The sequence below is a fragment of the Apostichopus japonicus genome, chromosome 16 (genome assembly GCF_037975245.1).
Source record: "Apostichopus japonicus isolate 1M-3 chromosome 16, ASM3797524v1, whole genome shotgun sequence".
NCBI lineage: Eukaryota > Metazoa > Echinodermata > Holothuroidea > Aspidochirotida > Stichopodidae > Apostichopus > Apostichopus japonicus.
The window spans coordinates 42,110,580-42,136,939 of NC_092576.1; the positions used below are offsets into that span (position 1 = coordinate 42,110,580).

The 26,360-nt window shown below is 36.9% G+C and overlaps 1 protein-coding gene and 2 long non-coding RNA genes across 3 annotated transcripts in view; 2 read left to right on the plus strand and 1 right to left on the minus strand.

The window, feature by feature from the left end:
* The first annotated feature begins 10 nt into the window (after positions 1-10).
* LOC139982670 (uncharacterized) lies at positions 11-5,435 on the plus strand. The gene is made up of 2 exons (XR_011798226.1): positions 11-143; positions 3,913-5,435. It is a non-coding gene; the product is annotated as an uncharacterized lncRNA (long non-coding RNA).
* LOC139982655 (uncharacterized) overlaps positions 5,088-26,360 on the minus strand; it is an 81,139-nt gene continuing 59,866 nt past the window's right edge. Inside the window, exons 21-23 of the mRNA XM_071995665.1 lie at positions 9,643-9,719; positions 7,588-7,658; positions 5,088-5,809 (exon numbers count right to left, since the gene is read on the minus strand). Of these exons, the coding sequence (XP_071851766.1) occupies positions 5,792-5,809; positions 7,588-7,658; positions 9,643-9,719 (166 nt within the window). The 3' untranslated portion in view covers positions 5,088-5,791. The remainder of the gene's footprint in view (positions 5,810-7,587; positions 7,659-9,642; positions 9,720-26,360) is intronic.
* On the plus strand, positions 20,011-22,346 carry LOC139983467 (uncharacterized). Its single transcript, XR_011798698.1, has 3 exons — positions 20,011-20,708; positions 21,492-21,614; positions 22,134-22,346. It is a non-coding gene; the product is annotated as an uncharacterized lncRNA (long non-coding RNA).

A 26,360-nucleotide genomic window follows, 5' to 3' on the forward strand; every position in this document is an offset into this window, starting at 1 on the left:
AATTCATTCCATGCAGTTTACCCGATTGAAAGAGTCTATCCGTCAAACCGTATAACCTTACTCTGTGAATTAACGGATGCATTGACGGTCGTATCGGATGGACACCTTAAACTGGAGAGTAGTGCACTGCCAGGCACAGATGGGTAACGAAATTTCTACATCCATAAACTATTATTATGTTTCGTTTGACTTATGGCATGGCGGATTATCAAGGATTTGGAACCAAAATATGATCTATCGATTTCTTGACAATCTCTTTACTGATCAAAATATGCAACTGAAAGATTCAGCACTTAAGTCCAGTGCAGTGTCTGTTACAATTAAGCTGAAATATACCAGTACTTTCATGAATACGATAAAGTATTTATTCCTTATATAACAATAATGCAACTGGACTCAACACGTTTTTTCTTGGCCGTGTGATGTTTATGAATTATGAACAAGGTGTTGGTTAATTGTTATTCCATTATCAAACATGTACTGCTTTAGATACTTTGAAATAGAAAATTAACTGTTTTCATGATACAATTTGGCTCCTATTGGCATATTATAGTTAGGCTATTAGTTCATGAAAAACAGCATAGTACAGATGATAACCTAGGCAACCAGAACACCACCACTTGAATAAAAAATGCCCTATTCGCAGAGATACCTTTCCACAGAAAATGTATGACAAAAGTGTTTTATAATATTTGGTGAAACATCATGCAGGAAGTTCGATTTGATTATTGAATGATGAAATCTACCTCATTGGAGTGACGGGAAGGGGACGGGCGGAGGGAGAGAGGGTTTGGAGATGGGGGCTGGATGGGTTGTCGTTGTCCTCTAAGGGACGTCTGGCGGGGTGCACAAGAAAATATATTGTCTGCTCAATTACGACGATTTGAACCGCTGAACATTTTGTAATTTCGTTCGGTTAATATGCATGATTTGATCTAGCCCAATTAAGGCAGGAAAATGGATTGTTGGATTCAGAAAAGGGTAACCAGAGAAAAATGATGGTAATAGTAAAGTTTGACACTTGGTGTATGTTGTACAGCAAGCGTTATAGGGTTGTTACTTGATCTTGTTCAAATGGAGAAGGTTCTTTGAAGGGATATGGGATAGAGGGGGGGGTGGCCGATTAGTGGTTCCTTACAGGGTTACGATATCACAGAAAATTTCTGGCAATTTCCATTCATGGAACTTGTTGAAATAAAAATATAAGAAAAGTTTTGCTTTGTTACCTGTTGAGCAGATTAAACGCAATGTTGGGTAAAAGGAAGATTGGCTTATGACACCGGCAATGGTTATTATATATGGCAATTGGAGGACTTGTCGATCGATTTTTGCAGTAAAATTTCATCGTATTAATCTTTGAGCGGATGTGGGTCATATTGCATTCTGAGTAGGATGGCTTCCTGTCAGAGCTACTTCGTCACAGGACATATTTGACAACGATGCATGACATTATAGTGAAAAATAATCGGGTGGTTACTCAATGAAACGATCTTGCTCTATTAGGGGTGGGGGTGGGGTGATTGTCGACATTTGTGTCTACTGGACGCTTCCAATCACTATATATACCTTGTATCCCTGCTCCAAAGACCTGGAGGAAGTGTTTTTATATATGGAGTGTATATCAATAAGATATCTGTTTAGCTGTATCTCAGTATAATTACATTGAGATGTTAAATATTATGTTCCAGAGGAGACTTTTTGTTTGGGATCCATAACAGACACAGCTGACATCAACCATGACTTGGCCATATATTCTACTGGGGTTTGCCATACGCTACCAAGAATTTTAAATAACGATAAACGGAGTCTGGTTTTATTTCAAGCGACCGTTACCAACAGGATAACGTTAATAACGGTATTGCATAAGAAATATGTCTCTTTTTAGTTCGTGAACGTAGGAAATTCACGTGAAATGCGACATTACGTTTCGAGGGATTTAGATAATCAATTCTTAAATGAGACACAAGCCGGTCGGTAGAATGTGTTGGTTTTGTAAGTCAAATTTGACTTCGCTTTATTCAAACTCTATTGTCCGGGCCTTAACTACTTTCATTATGTTTACTTTTGCTCATTTACCTTCCAAAAGACACATGGTACGTTTTTGTCGCTTGCGCAATTATAGTTTTTCATCAAGTGTCCATTGTTAAACGAACGACTAGTTTAATGGTGAAAATACTAACTGTAAAACCTACAATGTTGAACTCTCAAATTTCATAAGTAGAAAATATAGTACCATGATAGAAGTTAAATATGGACTAAAATATCACACAAAGATTGAGAAGAAGCAAACCTACTAGATTAAACACGTGAACTATATGACGATACAGCAACTTGGCCAGGTTGAACTGGTTAAACTGTGACAGTCATACAATCACCCCCAAAAATAAACAAAATCATATCAATTTATTCTTAAATTCTAATCATAATTCGGTGTACTAGGTTTAATTTCGATGACTTCGGTAAATGAATGATCAACATATTTATCATATAATCCATATCAATGTGACAACAAACAAGTTTACAGTCTAAACAAAACTAACTACGCGCATTGGAAATAGTCCGTTCTAGTGTAGTCAAAGAGAAAGCCAAGTCAATCTGTCATAGTTAGTACGCATCATCTGTTCTGGGATTTACTGAATGCATTCGTCCAAAGAGGTAGCACCAATGTTAACGGTGGTACCTGATGGACACCCTAAACAAGACGTCGCCTTCTTGTTTGGTTGATAAGATCCAATAGAACAAAAATGACAGTCACCGTTTCTCCAGTGCCATCCTTTCTGGCATGGAACTACTAGAAAACCAAGAAAGTAACAACGGAGTAATACTCTGAAGTGTTTGGTTTTATATTTTTGCTGAACTTTGTACTTGTTCTAATTTCCTTTTATTGTTCAATTAAATTTGTCTCTTTTTTTCCAATGTAGGCTTAATGTGTTTACTCCATGTTTTATAAATTTAATGTAGAAGACAACTTTGGTTATTACCACATGAAGCGTTTCCATTGTCTTGACTGTGCTGTCTGCCTGTTATATTCATATTGCTCACTTCATTAAAGAAACACAAAAAATGCATTTCATTAAGCCCCATGTTTATCATCTATACTCCGAAATGTACAAATACTAAACACAAACGTGATGATGACAGGCAAGCGAGAAATAACAAGAAACGTAAGCTTAAGGTACTTGATACATCCACAGAAAAAAAAAAACAGTTGGAAATAAACCGGGAGGTAAAATAACGATAAATTATATCTCTTTGGTATTTGACCTTTACGGGGTCAATGCTCATCCATCCCCCAAAGGTTTTTTTTTATCACGAAGAGCAACATCCAGCCTTCCGAGGGGAATAAAACTATTTTGTTTGCATAAAATATTTTGACAACGAAACAAGGATCGTGCAGTAATTGTTTGATTTAATAAGCTGAAGATGTGGAACATGTTACTGATGAGACACCTGGTAGCTTGGAATTAGTCCCAAATAACATTCCAAATCATTACGTCATTGCCTCACTCGATCAATGTTTTCAGCTAATAATGTCCCGGAGGAGTGCAATCATAGGCGATGTTTATTTGCGGTATATGTATTAAGCACTCGCCCAAGTAAAGAGAAAGAAATCTTTGAGGGCATTCAGGCAAGAGTAGCGCATTTCACATTAAAGTATCCTGTCATACTTAGATACATTACTGAGGTAAAGTACAAGGTTCTAGCAAGTGTGTGTAATATAAACGATCTATGTATCCCTTGCCTTTGTAACCTTCACGTGATAACAGAACCAACGCTAGGTTCCGTATTGACAATGAAGAAGGGATATAAAGGCCCTGTCCTTTATAAATACAAACATCATAGTCGATGCCTCAGCTACAAATGTTTTTTTTCTTCATATTTCTGCCTTTGTTTTATGTTTTGCCTTTATAGGATTGCTGGATCCTGATGATGACCTATGTGAAATAAGTGCATCTTGGGAAGATTAAGGACGAGTGTGTGGACTATTACTGCACGGAATACGGATTCGCTAAACACTGCTGTGATATGTAAGTTTAATAGACCCAGATACATTGAAGTCGTAAATAAAGGTGTATTATGTACGATTGCCGTTCGTTCTATGTTAAAACAGCTTTCATGCCAACGAATTATTCGTGAATTGAACACAGTGAGCTGCTTTAATAGGAAGTTCCGTTACTGTGCTTTCGTCTAAAATAGACACGTTGAAGTACAACTGTTTTTCAGTTGATTGACTGCGAGGATACCGAGTTCCTCCATCACATCGTCCATTTACTTTCAAGTGTTTACCAACGATTGTTAATCGAGATAACCAGGTGTTTGCACAAAATATATGAATCAAGTAAAACATCTTCATTACTAAGTACAGCTGACTTGTCGATCTATTGACTCACGGGATTCAGGATGGAAAGATGTGAATAACTGAATGTCATCAGCATAAATAACAGTTTGCATATTAGCTGAAATGATTAAATCATGCAATGGAGCTAAATACAAGGTGTAAAGTAACGGCCCCAGAACTGAGCCTTGTGGGACTCCAGTTGCAAGCGTAACATCCTTTGACAGATTTTGATCCACAATAACACATTGGGTACGGTTTGCTAAGTATGATTTCAGCCAATACAATGGAATTCCATCAACCCCATATCTTTCATGCAAACGTGTTAAAAGTGTTTGGTGATTAATTGTGTCGAAGGCGGATGAGAAATCCAACAGGACTAGTAAAGCATCTTTACGCTCATCAAGAGCACAGAGAAGGCTATTCTGCACATAAAGTTGAGCAGTTTCTGTGCTGTAATTTGCTCGATATGCAAATTGCATTTTCGCATAGAGATCATTGTTTGAAAGATAATCTTGAAACTGTTTGCAAACAATACGTTCGATTAGCTTGGATAGATAAGGGAGGTTTGATATAGGTCTGTAATTTGCAAGATTATTAGCATCAAGCTTGGGTTTTATAATATGAGGAATTATCACCGCTTGCTTCAGTGAGCATGGTAACTGACCTGAAGTTAAAGAAAGATTAACAATTTTCGTGATGACTGGTAGTAAGTCTGAAATACACTCCTTGAAGACATATGTTGGCAAAGGATTAGTGGTGTTTGTTTTTATGTAACACCCATAATTAAACCTTGGAAACGTAAAAGTACCGTCTTTCTAATACTACCACGAGCCTTAATTATTTACAGTGTTACGTAACCTTCTTTCAAACTATACCTATGTCACATTGTGAAATCTCAAAATTGAGGCAGCCGAACTCATTAAGATTCCATTTTCTTTTTGACTACTCCATCAAGTACAATTCGATGAAGAAGTATTTTTTACTCAAGTAGATTGTTTTATTCTTTCCGGGTATTACTTATTGATAAGCACGTCATTCTGACATAAATTGTTTCTTCTTTAGAATTGGCAGAAGACATATCCATGAAGTGATACAAATTTGAAAATCTCAGCATAAAATCAAATGAGTTAAAAACAAGTATGATGGTTTAAAGTTAACTACATACCTAACAGTCCCCTAGGCAAAAAACGTAAACAATATCGACACATAGAATATGAAAACAGCGAAAGTAATGAAAACAAAGTGAAAGATTTAAAGAGGACGATGACCAATGTTGTAACAACGTCACAATTGTATATAGAGACCCGGATTCCCTCTGAAGTTTCCCAGTACACTCCCAACTTGTTTTGTGTAAACCTCGGGCAAGCAATTTCCGATGAACTGAGTGGTGTATAATAAATCCAGCGGGATCAGAACAGGTTGTCTTCAGGAATATGTACCTGCATAAATCATCTACCAGGATCCAGCCTTCTACATGACAAAGAAGAATAAAAATCATGCAAACAGAATGCTTGGGTATTAGGCCTAGTCATTAATTATTATTGTTTGATGTTCGTGTTGGGGGCGGGTGTAACGATCATTTTCAGATATTTTGTTTTATAAATATTATTTAAATATTATCATCATTATTAGTGATGTGGATGTTTAAGAGTGGACTTATAATAAAACGGAAAAATGTTTACTAATAAGTTACTGTTTTTTCTCCTCTAAACATTAAAACTTATTCAATCAGAATGCGTGGATTTAAGGCCTAATAATTGTACATGATTTGTTTTGGTGTGGGGGGGGGTGGGGGTGGATAATCATAACATTTAGATATTTTAGGTGTATAATAGTGGAAATCATAATTAAAAATATTTAATCTTATAATCAATTATATGTAGCATGTATAGCAGGGAATTCATTAATATGACATTTCAGTTGCTCATTAGATAGGTAAATATGCGTGTGTGTGTATGGTTCTTTTTTTCATTGTACCTTTAGTTACCGTGTGCTTGATTGGATTGTTAGAGATATATGATTGATTACTATTACTTTACCCTATTGATTGAATGATGAGAAGTTTGTGTTCACTTCGTCATTTAAACCAATATTTTAGTGATTGTTTAGTTATGTTTGTTTCCTACATGACATTAAACCGATCACTGTTAGTGCTGTAACATAATATACTAATACTTCATCACGTTACCATGGTGACTGTTACTAGTACACTTTATAATATACCGATTTGACAGCTTGTAACATACGTTTAATACAATGAAACTTGATTCAGTCTTATGGACTAAATCACTTTAATCCACTGGGTGTATTTTTTAGTAATATTTGTTGACTACATCACTATATTCCATGCATTGCTTGATTAGTAAAATTTATTGACTACATCCCTTTAATCCACTCAGTGTATGTTAGTGATATTTGTTGACTACATCCCTTTAATCCAACAGTGTTTCTTTAGTAATATTTAACTACATCAATTTAATCCACCCATTGCATTTTTAGTAATATTTGTTGAATACATTACTACAATCCACCCATTGCTTGATTGGTAATATTTATTGACTATATCACTCTAAACCACCCAGTGTATACTTAGTAATATGCGTTGTGTACATCCTTTCAATCCACTCAGTGTTTATTTAGTGACATTCGACTATCCACCGTCAACTTAATCCACCAATTGCATGTTTAGTAATATTTGTTGACTACATCACTATAATCCATCCATTGCTTTATTAGTAATATTTATTGACTATATCACTTTAATCCACTCAGTGTATGTTAGTAATATTTGTTTACTACATCACTCTAATTCACCCATGTAATGTTTAATAATATAAGTTTTTTCAACCCATTGCATATTTAGAAATATTTATTATTGTTAACTTTCATCCAATCACTAAACGTGGTTTGCTCACTTGTCTCTACTCACCCGATATGTGAGTACTTTCTTTTTAGTACATCTCTTTCAGAAACCATTAACTGATAATCGATACATGACCCACTGAAACAATTCTTGGTATATCACAGTTATATTTAGTTCATACGATGACGTCTCTTTCTGTTTCTTACTTTGACTACGCCACGGTGTGTTCATTACAGTGACATGCGCTGAATTACAAAGGTCTGGGGATACTCAAGTACCACATCAGTGGTATCACGATGCTATTGCTAGTAATTACAATATTGATATATTATTAAAACAAATATGATGAAATCATTATTATACAGGATATGTAATGATTACTTACTTGCCAACAACCAGAGCCGAGATCAAGCTTATATTGTTCATGAAACTTAGCATAATCAGGAATCCAGAAAACTGTAAGATTAATAAAAAATACAAAGGCTTTAACGAATAAAAAATTATCAATGATGTATTAGTGAATGAAACATTTTGAACAATACACAATAGAAACAACCATATCACGTTTTACTAAGATCTTTGTTGACGCTAGGGATGCATATTATTTATTTTCGCTAAAAATAGTTTCGGTTGTCATGGTGTCACATGTTCTTTAGAAAAGTAATTTTGGGGAGCATGGTGAAAACAGACATACTGAGAATGCATTTATAAACAAAAAAACTAAAACTGTAGATATTCCCAATATATCCCCCTCTCCGTCCAGTTCCTGGTAAGCACCCAGCTACCATGAAATATTAAATAAACTATTAATCTGTTCGACGTTACACGATAAGATCATCACACATTTTAACAAATTTAATTTGTTGTTTTTTTTCTGCAATATTTGACCTATATTAAATAGTTGTTTAGACGTGCGAGTGATTACCATTCCGTCTTTTCTCAATTTTGACAGAATGTAACAGTCTGACATAGAAGTCAAATTTAAATAGATCGGTCTATACAGTTTGTCATCAATTTAACAATTTCAATAGTGAACATCAATAAAAAACACCATTAACATTTCGATGAATTAGTTGACTTGTTGTAAAAGAAGTAGACATTTCACGGTTGTTACTTTATGATTAAACAGTTGACAATTCGAGAAATGTACCCAAAATGTTTGAGATTTAAATTCTGAATTTTCGGTATACAATAGCAACATTTCCAGTGTCCTACTTGAGCCACCGTAGTACCAAAAAAAAAAAAAAAACTCAGACCTGCAAACCAAATCGCTATGTCTCCTTATGTTTAAATCGCTTCCCAAGATACTGTTTTCATTACTTTTTCTAATGACGTACGTAATCAGAAAGCCTTTCTTAAATATATTCCAGTACTGTTATCTGTATGATGGGCTCGATACACAGTTATATGTACTTGCTTAAATAATGTAGGATCGTGATGGCTTATGACAGTCTTTAATGCAACAGATTGACTTAAATCAAGAAAACCAATTTACTGAACTTGCTGCAAAGTACATTATACCCTGTACTATACGACATCAACAAAAAAATGATATCTCCATGATTTTGTGACTCATGAATATCTGTCCATGTTGACTGCAACAGGCAATAAAGCCCAATGATCAGGCGCCCTCAGTTTGACTGAAACATCATTCAATACACGGCTATGTGAATGGTTTGAACGATGAACAACAGGATATTGTGACGGGGTCCGGTACCGTAATAAAGTAATAACAGTAATAGGTAATAATTCGTGACCAGTTTTATTCCTCCTCTCTCTTTCCGTTTCTCTCTTAACTGCCTTCTCCACTCCCAACTCAATCTCACGCCTAAATCAAACAAAGTAAAGAATGTCCCTCTATAGTGAGGGTCGTACACCGAATTAGACTAACAACAAGGGGACACTCTCCAGGCATGAACAAACACAATAGGCACCCGAGGTGCAGGAATTCGGCCATGCAAATACACCTTGTGACCCACGGACATGCGCAGTCGGCCGGAGAGCGCCCCCTGCAACACGGGTGGAAGAACCACAAAACAACAAGCAATCAACAGACTGTGACAATACCCGCCCACCTAAAGTGCGAATGCCACTGAGCAAAATACCAAAAATACAGTTGACAATAAATCCAACAGTGTACCAATGCAAGCCCACCACCAAGATTAAAAAATAAACAAATAATATAACATTTAATTTAATTGTTTACACCTACAAAAATATATTAAATGTAAGCTAACACTTAACATCGTCTTTTCTTATAAATAGGTAAGACAAACAAATATATAACATTGAATTTAATTGTTTACGCATACAAAAATATATTAAATGTAAGCTAACACTTAAAATCGTATTTTCTTATAAGTAGGTAAGACAAACAAATATATAACTTTGAATAATTTTAATGGAAATAAACTAATTGATTAATCAATGAGTACTTTACCTTTCACTCCCCGAGATTTCAGTGTGGATAGAGATGGTCCGACGGGTATCGATGAGGGCACCAGACAGTCAGATAGGCTATAATTAGAGAAAGAAATAGAATCAGTCATATGTCATTACCTCCTTTCTTTTTTGTACTCTTTCGGATACAGTATAAAGATTAACACATAGAATACATTACATCAATAGTTGTTCCTTCCTCTGTTATACAATCTCACACATCAGTAACGTTTTTACTGTTGTGTTTACTGTTGTGTCCAAAACTCGGGAACCGGGTACCCGAGAGCCGTTACCCGTCGGGTATACGGGTACCCGGAAAAAAAAATTACCCTGACTCGTGTATCACGATTTTCAAGAAATTAAAATATTGGATGCTATAATAAATACATTATATTCCTCTACTGACAATGTTTTCATGTTTAAATACGTAGGTGTAAGGTAAGGTATAAAACCTTCCTCAACAATTTGTATTTGCTTTTGTTTCTTTCATTAACTTGTTATTAACTTCATATAATTAACATTACAACTAACATCGCAATACCGCCGCTGCTTATGCTTGCTATCCACGTCTATTGGAATCAGACCATATAAATCTCCAATTTAGCTATTAAACAGTTGTTACTACTACTATTTATTATGCAGGCCCAGTGTGCGCATTAGCCGCGAGATTGCGCGATTCTCGCAATTTGAGCGCATTTGGAATAAACGATTAGTGAAAAGCCACTTGCGATTATTATTTATGAGCTATCTCGTCTATAATCCATAAACATCTCGTAAACTTCCTTGTGAGCCTTTCCTTCTATGAAATAGATGAATGAATAAATAATAATTTCTTCCACGTGGTAGCCTATCACCATACTAAGTCAATGCGAAATCTAGCTAAGCCTAACCATCTGTTTATTCGATGAAATTGTGACGCAGTTATAAGATATCCATGAAATACTTTCATTATTGCTGTAACTTTCGACCACATGGTTGCGTAACACCACAGTAGGTCAATTGGGTAATCTAGCCTAGCCATATGTTTATTAGCTGAAATTGTGACGCAGTTATACGATAGCCATGGAATTCTTTCGTTATTGCTGTTATCTTCGACCACATGGTAGCCTAGCACCACATTAAGTCAATGGGCAATCTGCCTAACTGTCGGTTTGCCATTTTTTTTTAAAGGTGGGATCGCTCGTAATTTCCTCGTAAATTCTGTCCTTCACACCACCCGATTCAAAAATAATATCAATACTACCCTCTACCGGTTCGTCGCTGTTGTCTCGTAATTTCTCAGCAATCCCGTATTTACGGCTAGTAAGCAATAAACGGGTTCGGTTACTTGAACGGTGGCCTTGGCGAAATTCCTGCATAGTTTCTTGTCTGTGGCAGTACAGGGAGTTGTTATGGAACAACTCCCTGGTCAGTAGTATGCTGTATTACCCGTGTTTTCGTGTGTGTTGTGTGATACAAAACTCTGTGCTTTGTTTTACGTTCAGAACTTTTCACAACTAATGGGCTGTACAGCATAGGTTACGGTCGAGCTTTGCATCAGGCGTAATAGTTTGACCAGGGAGCTGCTACTCTAGCAGTTCCCTGCTTTTACTCTTTTAGGCCTACATGGTGAGCAGTCGAAGTCAAGAAACAGCTCAAGAAACTAATAGTTATGAACTTTATGTCTGATTCACGCTGACTGGTGTCACAAAAAGACAAACGCGAATGAGTGAAAAACATTGACTGAAGTGATTACAAAATTGGGTATCAAACGTAAAGTCAAGTCCGTCATGTGTGAACAATTGGTATTTCAGCCAATTTAGGTATTAATTATACATAGACAGAGTCACAGCTTACATTGTATTTTATATATAAATTTTAGTTATATATCAGGAGGGTAAGACAAAGCATTTTATGTCATATACCATATATAGATAAATATGTATATTTAATTATTTTTGGACTCCTGGCAACGGGGCCCTTCAGGCGATCACAGAGCACTTGCCCTAGCTGCACCCCGTCCCTAACCGGTGCACGTAAACCCTGTCCTTGCACCCCTTTGACCCGAATTAAAAAATAACGAAACTTGAACGGAAAAGGGAAGGAAAATACGTTGCAATAAGGGGCGGCTCCACCCTCTTTAGAAAGGATTGGCAAAAGGGGAATAAGTACATTAACAATAAACTAATAGTTATTTCCATTGAAAAGTGTCTCGCTGAGCATCGGCCGTCAAAGCAAAAAACTTTTTTTTTCTAAATCACGGCAGTGTATTGCTTTCCAGCGTACTGTACTCCCAGAATTGACTATCCTGCTTCTTGTTCCGAACGGCTCCCAACGAAATGCCAAAAAGTCGGCAACGGGGTTGGTTGGGGTGGGTTACCCAGCTCCACCATGGGGCACCTCATCTCGACTGACTCGAATTACAACTCGAAACTTTAACTGAAATTGGATTGAATTTAAAAAATATATATACTAGCTGTCTGCATGGATCATACTTATCTATACTATTGTGTGACCATATAGGCGTACAGGCTCTATATAGTCAACCAAGAGAAACTGGGGGAAGCTTTTTTTCTTGCCACAGAAAATTAAACATCGCCCGGAAGTTCCTAGCACGATTAATTCATTTCAAACTTCGATGGCAATGAAGGACAAAGAGAACCATATAGGCCTATGCCTGACTATAAGATCATTGAACCATCACGAACAACTCCGAATAATCTTCCATTTGCCGATTCATTACACTGGGAATAAGGGGTGGGGGTGGGGCTTTCCATTTGATCCGCAAGTATATTGAACGGTCACCACAACAAGGGTGTATAGCTTGGGACTAGCACAGAGAGACTTGTCAACCTTGTGAACTTTTTTGGGGGTGAGATGCGGGGAGGGGGGGGAGAGTCGGCAAACTAAAACATACAGGGTAAACAGATGGGAGGCAAGAGGTCAAAAAAGAAAGAGTGAAAGACAGATGAAGGGATGGAGGAAGAAAGTAAAGAAAATGTGGAGATGGAGGCTAGGGGTAGAGATAGATATGATATGAAAGTACAGAGAAAAAAAAACCAAGAGCAGAAAAATGGAGATCACTGGGATACTGTCAAATACACAAGAAGAATATACAATCTAAATACTGGAATTAAATAATGCACAACATAAATACAGCTTTATGGCATCAACAAATCAAAGGGGAAGGATATAATGTTTCAAGGATGCTGGAAAATAAGACACAACAGACGATGATTATGGTTTCTGATCTATTAGGCTTCTTCTCTCTACTGCTACCAGGATGTAAGAGACCACAGGGACTCGCACAACTCTTTAAGTTGTGATGACCTCTGACCCTTACTAAGCCTAACTGTTATCTTGCCAGGAAATAAATACACCAGTGCATGAGAGGAGGTGAGAGACAGGACTGATTGATCGTGTCGATAGGGGTACATGTGATTCAAGAAGATAGATGTAAAGATTAGCATCGTTTGGACACTTCAAATGGGACCCCCTCCCCACCCCCCACACCCTCCCCCACGTTCAAATCATATTCCCTCCTGGCAACGGAAATGAACACCAGTATAAATAAACCAATACAGATATTTATACACGCTGTGCGTGTAGGTCTATATACAATATAAAGCTGGCCATTCTCTGATTGTTACTCCTTGATTGAATTTCCCCAACCTTGCCCACCTTGACTTAGAGGGTGGCCAAGCTCCTGATTCACAGTCATAGCTACTATCGAACAAAATGGACGAAAGCAATTTATCTCAATCTGGTGATGCAGATGTATCATTAGCTGCTAATCCAACGTTTGTGAATGTCGCACAACCTGTCAACAAAAGTCTGGGAAAAGTGCTTGCCCCTGCCATATGTATTATCTCTTTTGTTCAGGATCATGTAAATGTGGCAATTTGTATTCGTATAGTCTGAGGTTTCTCTCCCATGCTGCTCCATATCTAATCCTACTGGTGACATTGGACAGAACATTGGCAGATGGCTTCTTGAGAGGTGTTGAAGTAACTGGATCAGGAGTATCTGTAGAGATTACATAAAACAAGAGTTACTAGATTGCAAGTATCCTGCTATAGCTTCTATGGCTGTGACTAAAAATATACCTTTTGTTTAGAACTTATCACACTTATGCAGCACTGGAAACTGACATTTCAATTTAAATGATGTCATTGAGTTTAGAGGACATTGAAGTTACAAGTATGTTGGTGAAACCAAGACCACCCTCAAGAAGCAGTTCTAGTCACAAGTCAATACCATGAAAATGGAGACTCCAGTAGGGGAACACTTTCAGCTCCCCAATCATACCATTAAAGACATGTCCCAACAGGTAACTAAATTCGTAGACTTACCATCTCAGACACAGTACACCACAGCAGAGATAGAGAGAGTGGACGGCATGCCCTAGCACCATTCAACTGAATGGGCTCAATATACAGGAAGGACACGACTAACTTTATCCTGCTCCATCTCTGTATTCTGCTATAGTTTATTCGCCCTCTCTCCTTACTTAATCCTCGCTTTGTACTCCACAGTTTATCTAAATACCTCTGCTTTCACTGACTCATTTTGTTCAATACACCATTAACTTCTTTCGTTGTGTTCACCATGTCCTCTCTGTTCCAGGCTATATTGTGTCTCTTGAATTTACTGTTACTAGTCAGTTTACCTCTAAAGAAGATCCTGATAATATCAGGCCCACTTACTTTTATAAATTCTCATACACATGTATGCTTTTTAGTGGATGAGCAATATGCTACCATCTTTTTCTTTTCTTTTGGAATTTAATGAGAATGAAATTGTATTATTTTTCTGATCACATCAGATCAGATAAGATTAGCACTGCTCTTCCAGTCTGTAATTCATGCAAGGATAAACATATAAATTTACCTTCTCCTTTCTGAATGTCAACTGATCTTTCTGTGGTGACAGCTGCTGAGAATGCCTCTGTTTGACTTTCAGCATCTTTCCGGAAAAGATGGTTTTGAAACCTATACAATGAAACCAAAAACATTGTCTGTAAATCATACAGTATAACTGAAATATTAATTTTACTGTACACCCCAAGCTTAATTGTATGCGTAATGAATCTGGTAATGACCAAATCATTACAAACATACATGTTTTTATCATACCTACCCAAGAAAAAATATGAAAGAGAAAAGTAACAAACAAACACTTAGGCAGATTCCAATAATAACATATTGTTAACCCACATTGATTTAAACCCAGATAAGGATGAGATATTCTTTCATACTCTTCTTCAAAATATCCATAAACCGCGGTACCTTTCAAGAATTGTAAGGATAATTTTGTGTTGCCCAACTGCTTGCCCAACAACTTGAGCTCACATGTCAATGTAAAATTTACTATGTAAACTTCCTGTCTTAGTGAACTGATTGGTTTCATATCGCTAAAAGATGTCCAGTCTTTTGATCAAAGTTTGATGTACACTCATTATTTACCTACTGTGTAAACTTCCTGTTTATGTGAGCAGTTGGTTTCATGAGTGAGAATTGAGATGCTAGCTTACTCCATGACATAAGCCCACCATTGTGAAAAATTCCTGTTTACATGAATAGCTTGATTTCAGACTACCATTAATTTAACGCCAGATTACTCTCCACAAGAGATAGTTTCGGCCACCAAATTTAATAGATATCATAATTTTTGAACACTAAACATCAGATCATTCACAAGAAGCTTACCAAAAGCAAGCATAGTACTGACTATATATAAAAAAATATGATAACTTAGCACAGCATCATAAAGTATGAGCATCAGGCCTACACAAAAAAACTGGTACTTTCTTATCTCCAGGCATGGCTATATAAAGGTTTATATAAGTATAGCTTTATGTACTAATATGGTCCCTCGATTTGTGAGGCTAATTTACCTAATTTCTTGCATAGCAGTTGGGTTCCTTCAAAAATCCCAACACAGAAATGTACACATGATTGCTGGAATATTGGACAGACAGTCAGTAGATAACAGTTTAACACCCTGTTGCCCAAATGAACCATTAAAACTTGATTGCATATATGCTGGCTGTGGCTGACCTTAGAAAAACCTAAGGTCTAGTTGCATACGCAGCGGTGTGAAAACATGTGAATCAGTTAGTAGTGATTCTAAATTATTTATGTAGATGCATTATTTTTATAGGAAAAATTGCAGGTCCATGTGGTTGTACTTGTACAGCACAGTAGGCCTTCCTCACTGGTGTATATTACAAAATTAGGGAATACAGTTACTATGAACACTAAATTCAGATACTTATTACTAATACTATAGGCCTTAGTCCTATGTTATATGCCTAGTTAATTATGACTGGGCATAGGTGAGGCTTTTCTTTCAAATGCTCATTCACAAGAATTATTCCTCACACATGGACAGCTGATAACAATTTAGAACCTGGAGGGGGTGGGGATGAACAGATCACCTAGGCCTAGTGGTTAGAAAATATATTTCCATCAATTTGTTGAGGCAAAAAAACAGTTTACTTTTTGGTGATGAGAAGGCCCAGCTTTCCATGGCATAAATATGAGGAGTGAAACTAAAGACCCCAGTCCCTGTCAGTCTTCTTTAGGAAGGACATTTTAATATTTAACTGTATACAGTACAAAGTGGCTATTCTTACAACTAGTCGTAAGAATAATTTCCGACTACGCATGGGCAGTTGCTATTTTTATGATTAGGAGTACTAATTTTACGACGAGGAGTAACAATAACTTCCGGTTAGGGTTAGGATTGAGGTTTAGGGTTATGTTTAGGGTTACCCCTACTACATGCGCAGTTGCTTTATTTATTTACTGCACTTGAATTTGCCTTTGTCGTAAGAATAGTTTATAAATAATTCTTACGACTAGTCGTAAGAATAGCCACGGCCTATACAGTATCCTCATGACAAGCATTCACAAACAGTGATGATGATGACTTAGTAATACAACTTACTGCTATTTTGTGCTAGGATAAGTATGATAGGGTTAGCATACGCTAGGTCCATTGGAAAAATAATGAATGATAGGCCTAGTTACAAAGCCTAGGCTCATCAAATCATGTATGTTACAAATACAATAGCATAGACACTGCGAAGTTCGAACACCTAAGCCTTAAAATACCCCAAAAACTATCTTCATTTTATTGACAGATATGTACGTACATACTTGCGCACGGGTCATTTTGGAGAGGAAATAACTGTAGCTTCCTAGTTTTTAGTGATATTGGCTTTCGCTTGTAGGTTATCATAGTGAAATCGTGTATTTCTTAGGGGTGTCCGAACTTTGCAGTTTTCTGTACTTCACAATACTGACAGTTACCTAGGACAGTACCCTGTAGTACTACTATAGACTAGTATTACCCTATACAGTTTTAGCCTAGCTTAGCAAATCATTACCTTTTTGTGTGATCCTGAAGCAAATGTTCTGCGAAATCTGCGTTGCTAACAGAAGTCAAATCGTGGACATGTTTGTAGAGATCTTTCTCCATTTGCCAGTTTACGTAGGAACGTAGAAGATAGATCTTCGTGGCATCTCTTCGTAGCTGTTGTTCCTTTGCACTGCTGTTTTTGTCAGGTCCATGCAACAATGGCTTCCCTCCACTTGAACCTACGCTCGTTCCAGGATAAGGTCGTTTTCTTTCGCCCGATTCTCCTTGCCCTGATCCCTTTTCCATGATTGTCACTATACTCTAGTCTAATCGAATGTATTTGTACGAAAATCGTACAGTATTCTTTACTCAAAAGGCACACAAACAACAAACTATCGCGTACGAAAATCCGGTAAAAAATTTGCGGTAAACAGTACAATAATCTGAAATGCTGTGTTATAACATTATGTGTGCATGGGTACGGGCTTGTTACGCATACGCTTGCCTGTGCTATTCACTGATCGAAATTTGCCACCGAGGTCACGTGAGTTTTCGGGGTCCCAGTAAACCTCGCTGAAACCTCGAAAATGCCAGCGCCCTCAAAAAAAAGTCTACGAGCGATATCGCCTTTAAAATCACACTTTGCGTAGGATTCGGGTAATAAATTAGGAACCGGGTAGGATCGCGTCGCGCGGGTACCCGGGTAACCCATGCAAACAGTCAGTCACTTTTAGGAACGATCAGGAACACACCGGGAACGGAAAGGTTTGAAAACAACTAAAGCGTATTGATGGAAGCATTTCCTTAAAAGTGAAAGGTTTAACTCAAAATAAAGAAGTCTCAAAACAGGTTCTAGCCCTAGGTCGAGCCCTGAATCGGAAACTGATGATAAATTATTTCAGTGGGGCAGCAGTGAATATACAAGTTGAAGTACGACTCTATTTCATTCTTTTCAACTCGACCAACCCCCACCCCCCTTTTCTTTCCCGCCCAGATCTGTCCAAGGTTCCCACCCCCCTCTTGCAATATCCCGGCTTCTTGTACTCAATGTGGTACTTCTACACACTAAATATGAGGTCTGCCCAAGCTTCGCTTCTTGAGATATTGTGTTAACAAGGTTTTGGCAATTTGACCTTGATGACCCCAAATGACCTCTGACCTCCACCAAAAACAATAGGCTTCTTATTATTAATGTTGTTATTCTACACACAAATTATGAGGTCTGCCCAAGCTTCTCTTCTTGAGATATCGTGTTTACAAGGTTTTCACAATGACCTTAAATGACATTTGACTTCCACCAAAAACAAAAAGGCTTCTTATAATTAATATGGCAATTCTAAACATTAAGTATAAGGTTTGCCCAAGCTTCTCTTCTTGAGATATTGTGTTTATATTGTTTTCGCAACTTCACCACTGGTGACCCCAAATGACCTTTGAACTCTACCAACAAACAATAGGCTTCTTCTAATTAATCTGGTAATTCTACACACCAAATATGCAATCAGTCCGACCTTCCCTTATTGAGATATTGTGTTTACAAGCTGGGCGACACAAACACACACACAAGCGTCCTTGCCATCACGAATGCAAAGGTTACAACACAGCGCCCTCAATCGTAAACATATTTCATATAACTTCATAAAGTGATCCAGCAATTAATTTACATATTTACATAATAGTATATGCTATGCTTCATTGTTTTCACATCGTCTCTACCTACCCCCCTCCCCCACCCCTTAACTACCAGTCATTCCTCGTTTTCCTTGAGTGCTCTGATTCGGAAACGTGCTATTGCGGTTCAAAAAGCTAATCCCGTCCGTTTATAATTTAGACATTTTATTCAACTTTACCTGGCGCGGGGAAATGTTAAAACAGTACATGATGCAAAGATTAGCTCTGTCTTGATGTTTGTTTATCAGTTACTGGAAGTGCCGTCTTATTTTCAACAATTCCATTAAATAAAAACAGGGCCGCAACTAGCCCCCCCCCCCACCCTCCTTCCCGCTGAAAGTTTCCACTTCCAAAATGAAATTATACCTATGATAATGTGGATGCCTGTACATAATACATGTGATATGCGCTATTTCAGTTAGATTTTAGCAAAATCTTAACATAATTTCTTGTGATTTCATTAGTAATGTACAACCTCAATATTCTAGGCACGTATAGGAATGACGTACAGAAAGAAAAACAACAAAGGTTTATTTTAGCCTCTCATCGCGTATATATGCACGATCGCGGATGCGATGACCGTGTGTTTGTTTTAGTTTCCACAAGTTTGAATATAATAACAATAAACGTAGAGAGCTCCTAACATCTTAACTGCGTGAACAGTGTAGTACTCTAATGTGAAACAACGGTTCATAAATATATTAAGTCTAACCCTAACCCCTAGTGATGTACAGTGAATATATATATATATATATATATATATATACAGGGCTTTTTTTAAGAGACGGACTGGGGGGGGGGGATCCTCAGTCCGCTATACGGTCCACCCAATCAGATCATTTGACCTCTCGGTTTCCTTTTGACATGTTAACAAATAATAATAATAATAATAACACAACCTAACAATAAATTTACATCTGAATTCCCCAAATGGCTTCCCTTCAACATATGTACACTACAGCTTCCATCAGAATGACCTAGTGAGCTTTTATATCTTCAAATACCTGAAACCAATGAATAAAGCAGAACTAATAAAGTAACGTAAAATCCCTTATTCCCCTACAAAGTCATTTTACAGAATCATTTTATTTAGTGTGGCGTTCTTAATAGGCCAATCGTAACTTGTTGTTAAACGCGTTTGTCTCTGTTATTTGGATTTCTCATTTACACACAATGTTCATATTATGTTAACTTACAGGTGCAAAGGAAATATTTTTATAAACGAATGTGGTCCTATATTCTTCCCTGGCAGAATATAAAAATCCGCCAACTGAGCCATATTCCCCCAATGTATTAAGATCCGTTTCGATATAATAGAAGGCCTAATGAAATCGTATAAGATGTTTAATTAAAGGCCAGATCTCGTCTCTCACACGACAAAGTAATTTTATTTTCAATGTTTCGATTGGTTGAAAGAGTTGCTAACGGAAATGGATTTCCTTTCACATGGGTCATAGGTAAAATTTACTAAAACATACATTGTTCATTTCTCATGATTTTCCTGTTAAAATTGTTAAAGTAATATTTATACCACGCCAAAAAAAAAAAGAATATCTTTTTAACTAAACATTTGATTTCAAACTTTAAAAGAACTTTCTCTTTATTCAACATGATTTGCACCTGACATTACCATTTATCGTAAATATCGCGTAATGCCTGCTATAACCGTATCGTTACCGGAAAACCGTTGGTGAAACACTGTACAGTACACTGTATCATGTATACATGTACATATGTAGGACAGCACATAACGATCGCATATGCAGCACAACGATCAGTTCGAATTCAACCATCACTTAGGGTACAACAGAAACATTATTTTTCACAAGAGGACGGTGTAAACGTTGCATTATGTCATCCAAAGATTCCAGTTTCTTGGATGCTCGAATAGAATCGGAGCCGATGTCTTGCAACTGCCGTGGCACTTGTCAACGGGGTAAACCTACCAGGCGAGCCGGAGTTGGATGCCCGTGTAAATCGTTTGGTTCGTTTGGCAATTATCATTGCAAATGTGGCACGAAAAAAAGACCGTGTCGCAACAAAGCACCTGAGGTAGGTCTTATTAAACTGTTTGTGCATTGATTGACAAACGCTTAAAGTCTCTACAGAATTCCCTGCAATTTTGTACTAAAGCAAGGTCTATTAAGAGTTAAAATTTTAGCTTTATATGAAACAATTCATTCAGCCATCGGTACTGGTAATTAGGGAAGCCTATAGGCTAAAAGTAATGCACGGTGACCAACGGATTCATAGCCTGTGGAAATTGAGTTTGAGTTGTACTGGCTAGGCTAAGCTACCCCGTAGTCTTTGACATTATGAAAATTACGGGCAACCTTTTCACACACCAGTGATGTTAGCATAAAAACATCATACCATTTCCAATCCAAATTTCATATTAGGCTGTCGACTGACGTAACTGTGTTTTAAATATGCCTACCTAAGTGCTTGGACCACAACTAGCTGGCAATTTTGTTGAATTTGTAACATTGCAGTAGAGTGCCGACCATAGCAAAATGACAGTATGTCAATGATTTTAGTCGGTGAAGTATACTTCATATGCCTAGGTTATATACATGTAACATAACAGTATGTACTGATTAGGCTATAACTTTGTAACAGCTGCTAACCTTGAACAGCTTACACATTTGTTGATCCAATCACACTACAGGGTTAAATGAGGTTTATTTGCAGTCATCAGTAGTGTAATGATATGTTATTCAGATATCCCTAATACTGTTGTATTGCATTTTGACACGTACACGTACAGATGCATTACCATGTTTTTCTTTCTATTTTAAATGGTTTACGTTTATTTTTTTGGTGTCTTTATTTCAGGAAAGTTCAGCATCAAGTGAGGAAAGCTCATCTGATGAAGGAAGGACTGAAGAAGTTTAAGGGTCAGTTGAAGAAGCCATTGATGAAAGTGCAGGCTCCATTTCCCATGAGGCGAATATTCAGGTAAGAAATTATATTTATTAAAATACATTAAACATTCACACACTGTACTCGCAAGTAAGAATCACATTTACAGTCTTCTGAACAAAGTTATAGAACAAGCCTGATCTGCTGGTCAAAATCATATTGTCTTTAAAGGAGTAATTTATCCAGTATGACATAGCAACTTGGTATGCAAATTGGACAAAAGTGCAGGGTTGTAAAGATGTATCGTACTTGAATACACACTGAAACATACAGTACTATTTGCAGCAGCAGCATAGATCGGGCCAAGATTCATAAATCTTCAAATAGCTACAAACAAAAAATGAACACAAAACATTTTTCTTCACTATCCTATAAGATCCCCTTACTCTTTATTTCTTTGCTTGCATTAACCAATATGTATCTCTTGTCATTATTCCCGTCTGGTTCCTACATGACCCAATTGTTTGCAATATATTATCCAAATTCTGTGATGTGTACTTTGTGGTGAATTGCACTAGCTGGTGATATTGAAGTTGAATGTTTTTTTACCAACAGAGGTACGTGAAAGGCTTGTCTAGAGAGAGGTTGGAAGATGTAGCAACTGAGCTTGTTCGAAGACAGCCAGAAGCCTTGAGTGATTTCACTCCACCACAAACGACAAGAGAGAACCAGCCTACAGAGATTCCATTGTGGTGCAAGTGTACTAAATGTAGTCCAATGCCAACGATCATTGAAAACAAGTGTTGTTGTAGCAGGATTGGTGATTGCATTACATAATCTCAAGCATTCATGCAAGTGCGTGAGGATGAACTGGCCAACGAAGAAAATAGGTCAAATTGAAACTATCGTCACTACTCATATAGGAACTACATTTACTGGAAGTTTGGACGTCTTGGCCGTGGCAACAGACTGGTCATCCCTGCTTGTTGTGTTATTAAAATAAGGCAGAGATTCTCATCAGCAGATGGGGAGTATAAGGGTTTTATTGCAGGAGAGAACCTCCAAGATTAAACAAGTGGATTGTTGCCAGGATGCAAAATATTTCATTTTGCTAGTTCACATAATCTCTACTTGTTGATTTAACTTAGAGATATATGCAGTTAAACCCCTAAATTGAACTTATCATCATTACCATCATTATATAATCATAAACACCTCATATCTACTTAAAACTATGAGATAAACAATATGTATTGCACTATTCTTGCTTGAAATGAAATCAAGTTTGCATTTTCATATTATGCCTTGATATGCATACATGGGACTCATATTCCAGTTATATAGTATTTTCATTTCCTGCTGGTAACATATAGCTTCAAACCTCCAAGTTCATGATATTGTAGTTGTGTGTTGTCTCCTTCGTAAAAGGTAACGCTACTTTTAAAGGCCAAACCTCATGTGAGGTAAACATGGTAATGTAGCAGGATGAATGTTAATGTAGATTGCCCTGGTGAGCAGATGGTCCTAAAATTGTTATACATCTAATGTAATAAGTCAAAATTGTTCAATCTAAAAGTCTTTATTTGGATGAATTGTTGAATTGGCAATTTAATAGTCACCTCTTTTTTTGTTTCTTCATTGAGTTCAATCTTTGAATATCTTGTAAAATACGTATGTTATGTATTTCAAATATTTGTATCTGTCACATTTAAAGTCATACATCAGGCTATTCTCGTAATAGGAAATCTCTTTAAAAAAAATCATATAAGTGTCTTGTTCATACTATGAAGCAATTGCTAGCATAGGTATAGCATAGGTATTTTGTGTTGGTGACAAATTGTGAGCAGATTCCTGTCAGTGGTGTTCATCTTTTTCCTTTTCTTTTACATTGCACCTATTTGAAAATGCAACTATGCATGCTGATTTGCCTGTATATGCAATTATCCTTATTCTGTGATGTAAAGATTATGTGCCTCTATCATCCTCATGATATTGTATGAAGCTGCTTAGAGAATAACAAGAGGTTAACCTATAAATTCATCAACAACTTGGTCAGCTGTGATAACCAGCTCCATATTTATCAACACATAGGTTTATATATTGATTATTCCTTTCATGATGATTGTGTGTTAATAGTAACGATTTTAACTGTTATCATCTAAGCTAAAATTTACTGAACTCTTGAGTAAAAAGCAGTCACCTTTTTCAAATGTAGTTTGTGAGAAATCGCCCTCATGTTTAACTGAACAAATTTTCATCCATTTAAGTTAACAAATTTTCAGTGGAGAGAAAATGCAATATAGCAGATTTTCTTCTTTCCATCTTTTTTATTTGCATGTTTTTACATTTGTTAATCTAGGCTAATGAAAAATAAATCTATATAGAAAGTTGTACCCATGTCTGTCCAAAACAATTACGTTGTAGGCCTTATGTTTTTCTCTATTTATCAGGGAGGATACTAACACTCAGTCATCCATACTGTTAGGTCGCAACCTTTCCTGCAAAAAACTGGGAAAGTACTAATTCCTACTAAATTTTGAGGACTTAGGAAGGTTTGCCTTGTTAGGACTACACTAAATTCCCTTGCCTACAGCTGCCCCACTTTCCACTCTAAGCCCCCTATATCTCACAGCAATTATATTATAGGCATCAGGCTTTCCTCTAAATTATCATGGACATTAAATCCCAGCGATCCATATAGTCCCATTCATGTCAAACCTTGAAAAAGTACTAGTTCCTAACCACAAAAGAGGGAGGCAGGATTGCTGGGAAAAGTTGAAGAGTGAGCTAGTCATGGATTGGCCCAGCAGGTTCATGATATACTTGTACATTCACCTATTATACCTCAGAGGACACTAAATATATAGACCGATGCTTTTGGGTGCCAATCCTTACCACAAAAGCTTTGTCATAGTTAATCATATTCTCAAAGTGGGGGGGGGGGGCAGGGGGAACTTAGGGTGGTGCATTGGCATCAACAATGTCATTTTAAATCCCTCGCAAAAACTACCCAACCAACTACAACCCCCTCTATTAAATAGCAAAATCTCAGATCTTTCTAGCATTATCTGAGGGATAGCTACAAGAGTCAATAATGAAGAATGATAACTCGAGACAGATGTTTAACTATTACATACATTTATGAATCTGTATTACTCTGCAACAACTGTGACGTGAAGCATTGCTACAATGTTATAAAACAAAACGATCATGAATGACTCATCAATACTACGTTACACTGCCATAGCTCTGGATACAAAGGTTAGGATATTTTAAAAGGCCTATTCATACTAAAAAATATATAGCCTCATCTACATTTGACTGGGCTTGTGTGAGCCCATGGAACATAACATAAGCCCAGAGCTGGGTTCTAACATTGACCTCCAGTTTGACTAATGTTGTGTTCATTCTAATTTCAACTAATGTCAGCCTGGTGATAGTTAGAACAAATGTTGTGCTAATTTAAATATTTAGCCTCTAGATTAAGCCAGACTGGGCCTCAAATTTTCGAAATGATACAAATATAGAACAAAAAGTTTGCCCACAGATGACTCCACAAGGTGTGACATAGAAACAGCATAGACAATGTGATTTCAGTCAAGAAAGTTGCTGTTGCTAAGACAAAAAGTAAGAAAACATTTTCCAAATTCAATGTTTAAATCAAAAGAAAAAAATACAGTTCAAACCATAATGGGATATTGAAGTGATGCCAAACAATCAGGCAGAAGTTTATCACAAATTATATTGACAATTTTGAATGAAAATTCCAAGGACAAGAAGGCTATAGAAAGATGTTTTTAGTTTGGCTCAAATATCAAAATATTTAACATGATGACAGTCATTCTAAAAGCTCCTTTAAAAATTACTTCAGGTGGAATATACAATGCACAAATAAAATACATTACCCATATGCCAGTGTTATTGACTTCTACAGTAGGTTTACAATACACAAGTACTGCAATTATGTTCAACCCATGTAGAATATATTAATTCCATGTAAACCATGAATGAGTGCATTAGAGAATCACAATGAATGGTTATTACAAAACAATATATCGTACAGAGAATATGCAGCTTACACAATGATGGGGGAAAGACACTGACAATAGTTGTTTAATTTTTTTCAAACCGTGACTTGTGCTCCTGAAGTAATTGAGTAATACTGGGCTTTGGAACATTCGCTATATTTGACTGCAGAAGGAGCGGATTATTTGATGCTAAAGAGACATGTTGTGAAAGATGTCCTGGTGTTGTGGCTCTCTTGGAAAATAGTCTTCTCATGAGTTGGGGGATGTAACCATAATCCTTGGCTACCTTCAACCGTTCAGGTGCCCAATTTCTTGTCCTCTTACTATATTTCTGCCGGTAACCTGACACTACATCCTTAGGAGCTGCATATTCTCTGTCAGAATGATAATTGTGGTCAATAGCAGACAACAGCATTCTCGCTACATAGCCTTCAAATGAATATGAACATCGTTTACTAGCATACATCAACATATGGTTATGAAACGATTCAAGATTACCAGTATGCTTAAAGTTCTTGTAATATGGTAACATATTCAAGAATCGTTTGTTTGTCATGGCTTTTCTGAGAGCAGGTGGAGAATCTTTCTTGAGCCATGGTTTATGCCACTCCGATGGATCTAGTTCCCCATGCTGGCACTTACCAATGGATCCATCTATGGAGAGAACCCAGTCATGCTCATTGACTATATGATGTAGCATTGACCACCACAATGCCTTCAGTTTTAACACATCACCAGAACATTCCCTTGAGCAATGCCAGAAATGATTACGAATGGCTGGTATCCATAAACGTCGGTCTTCATTACCCTTCAT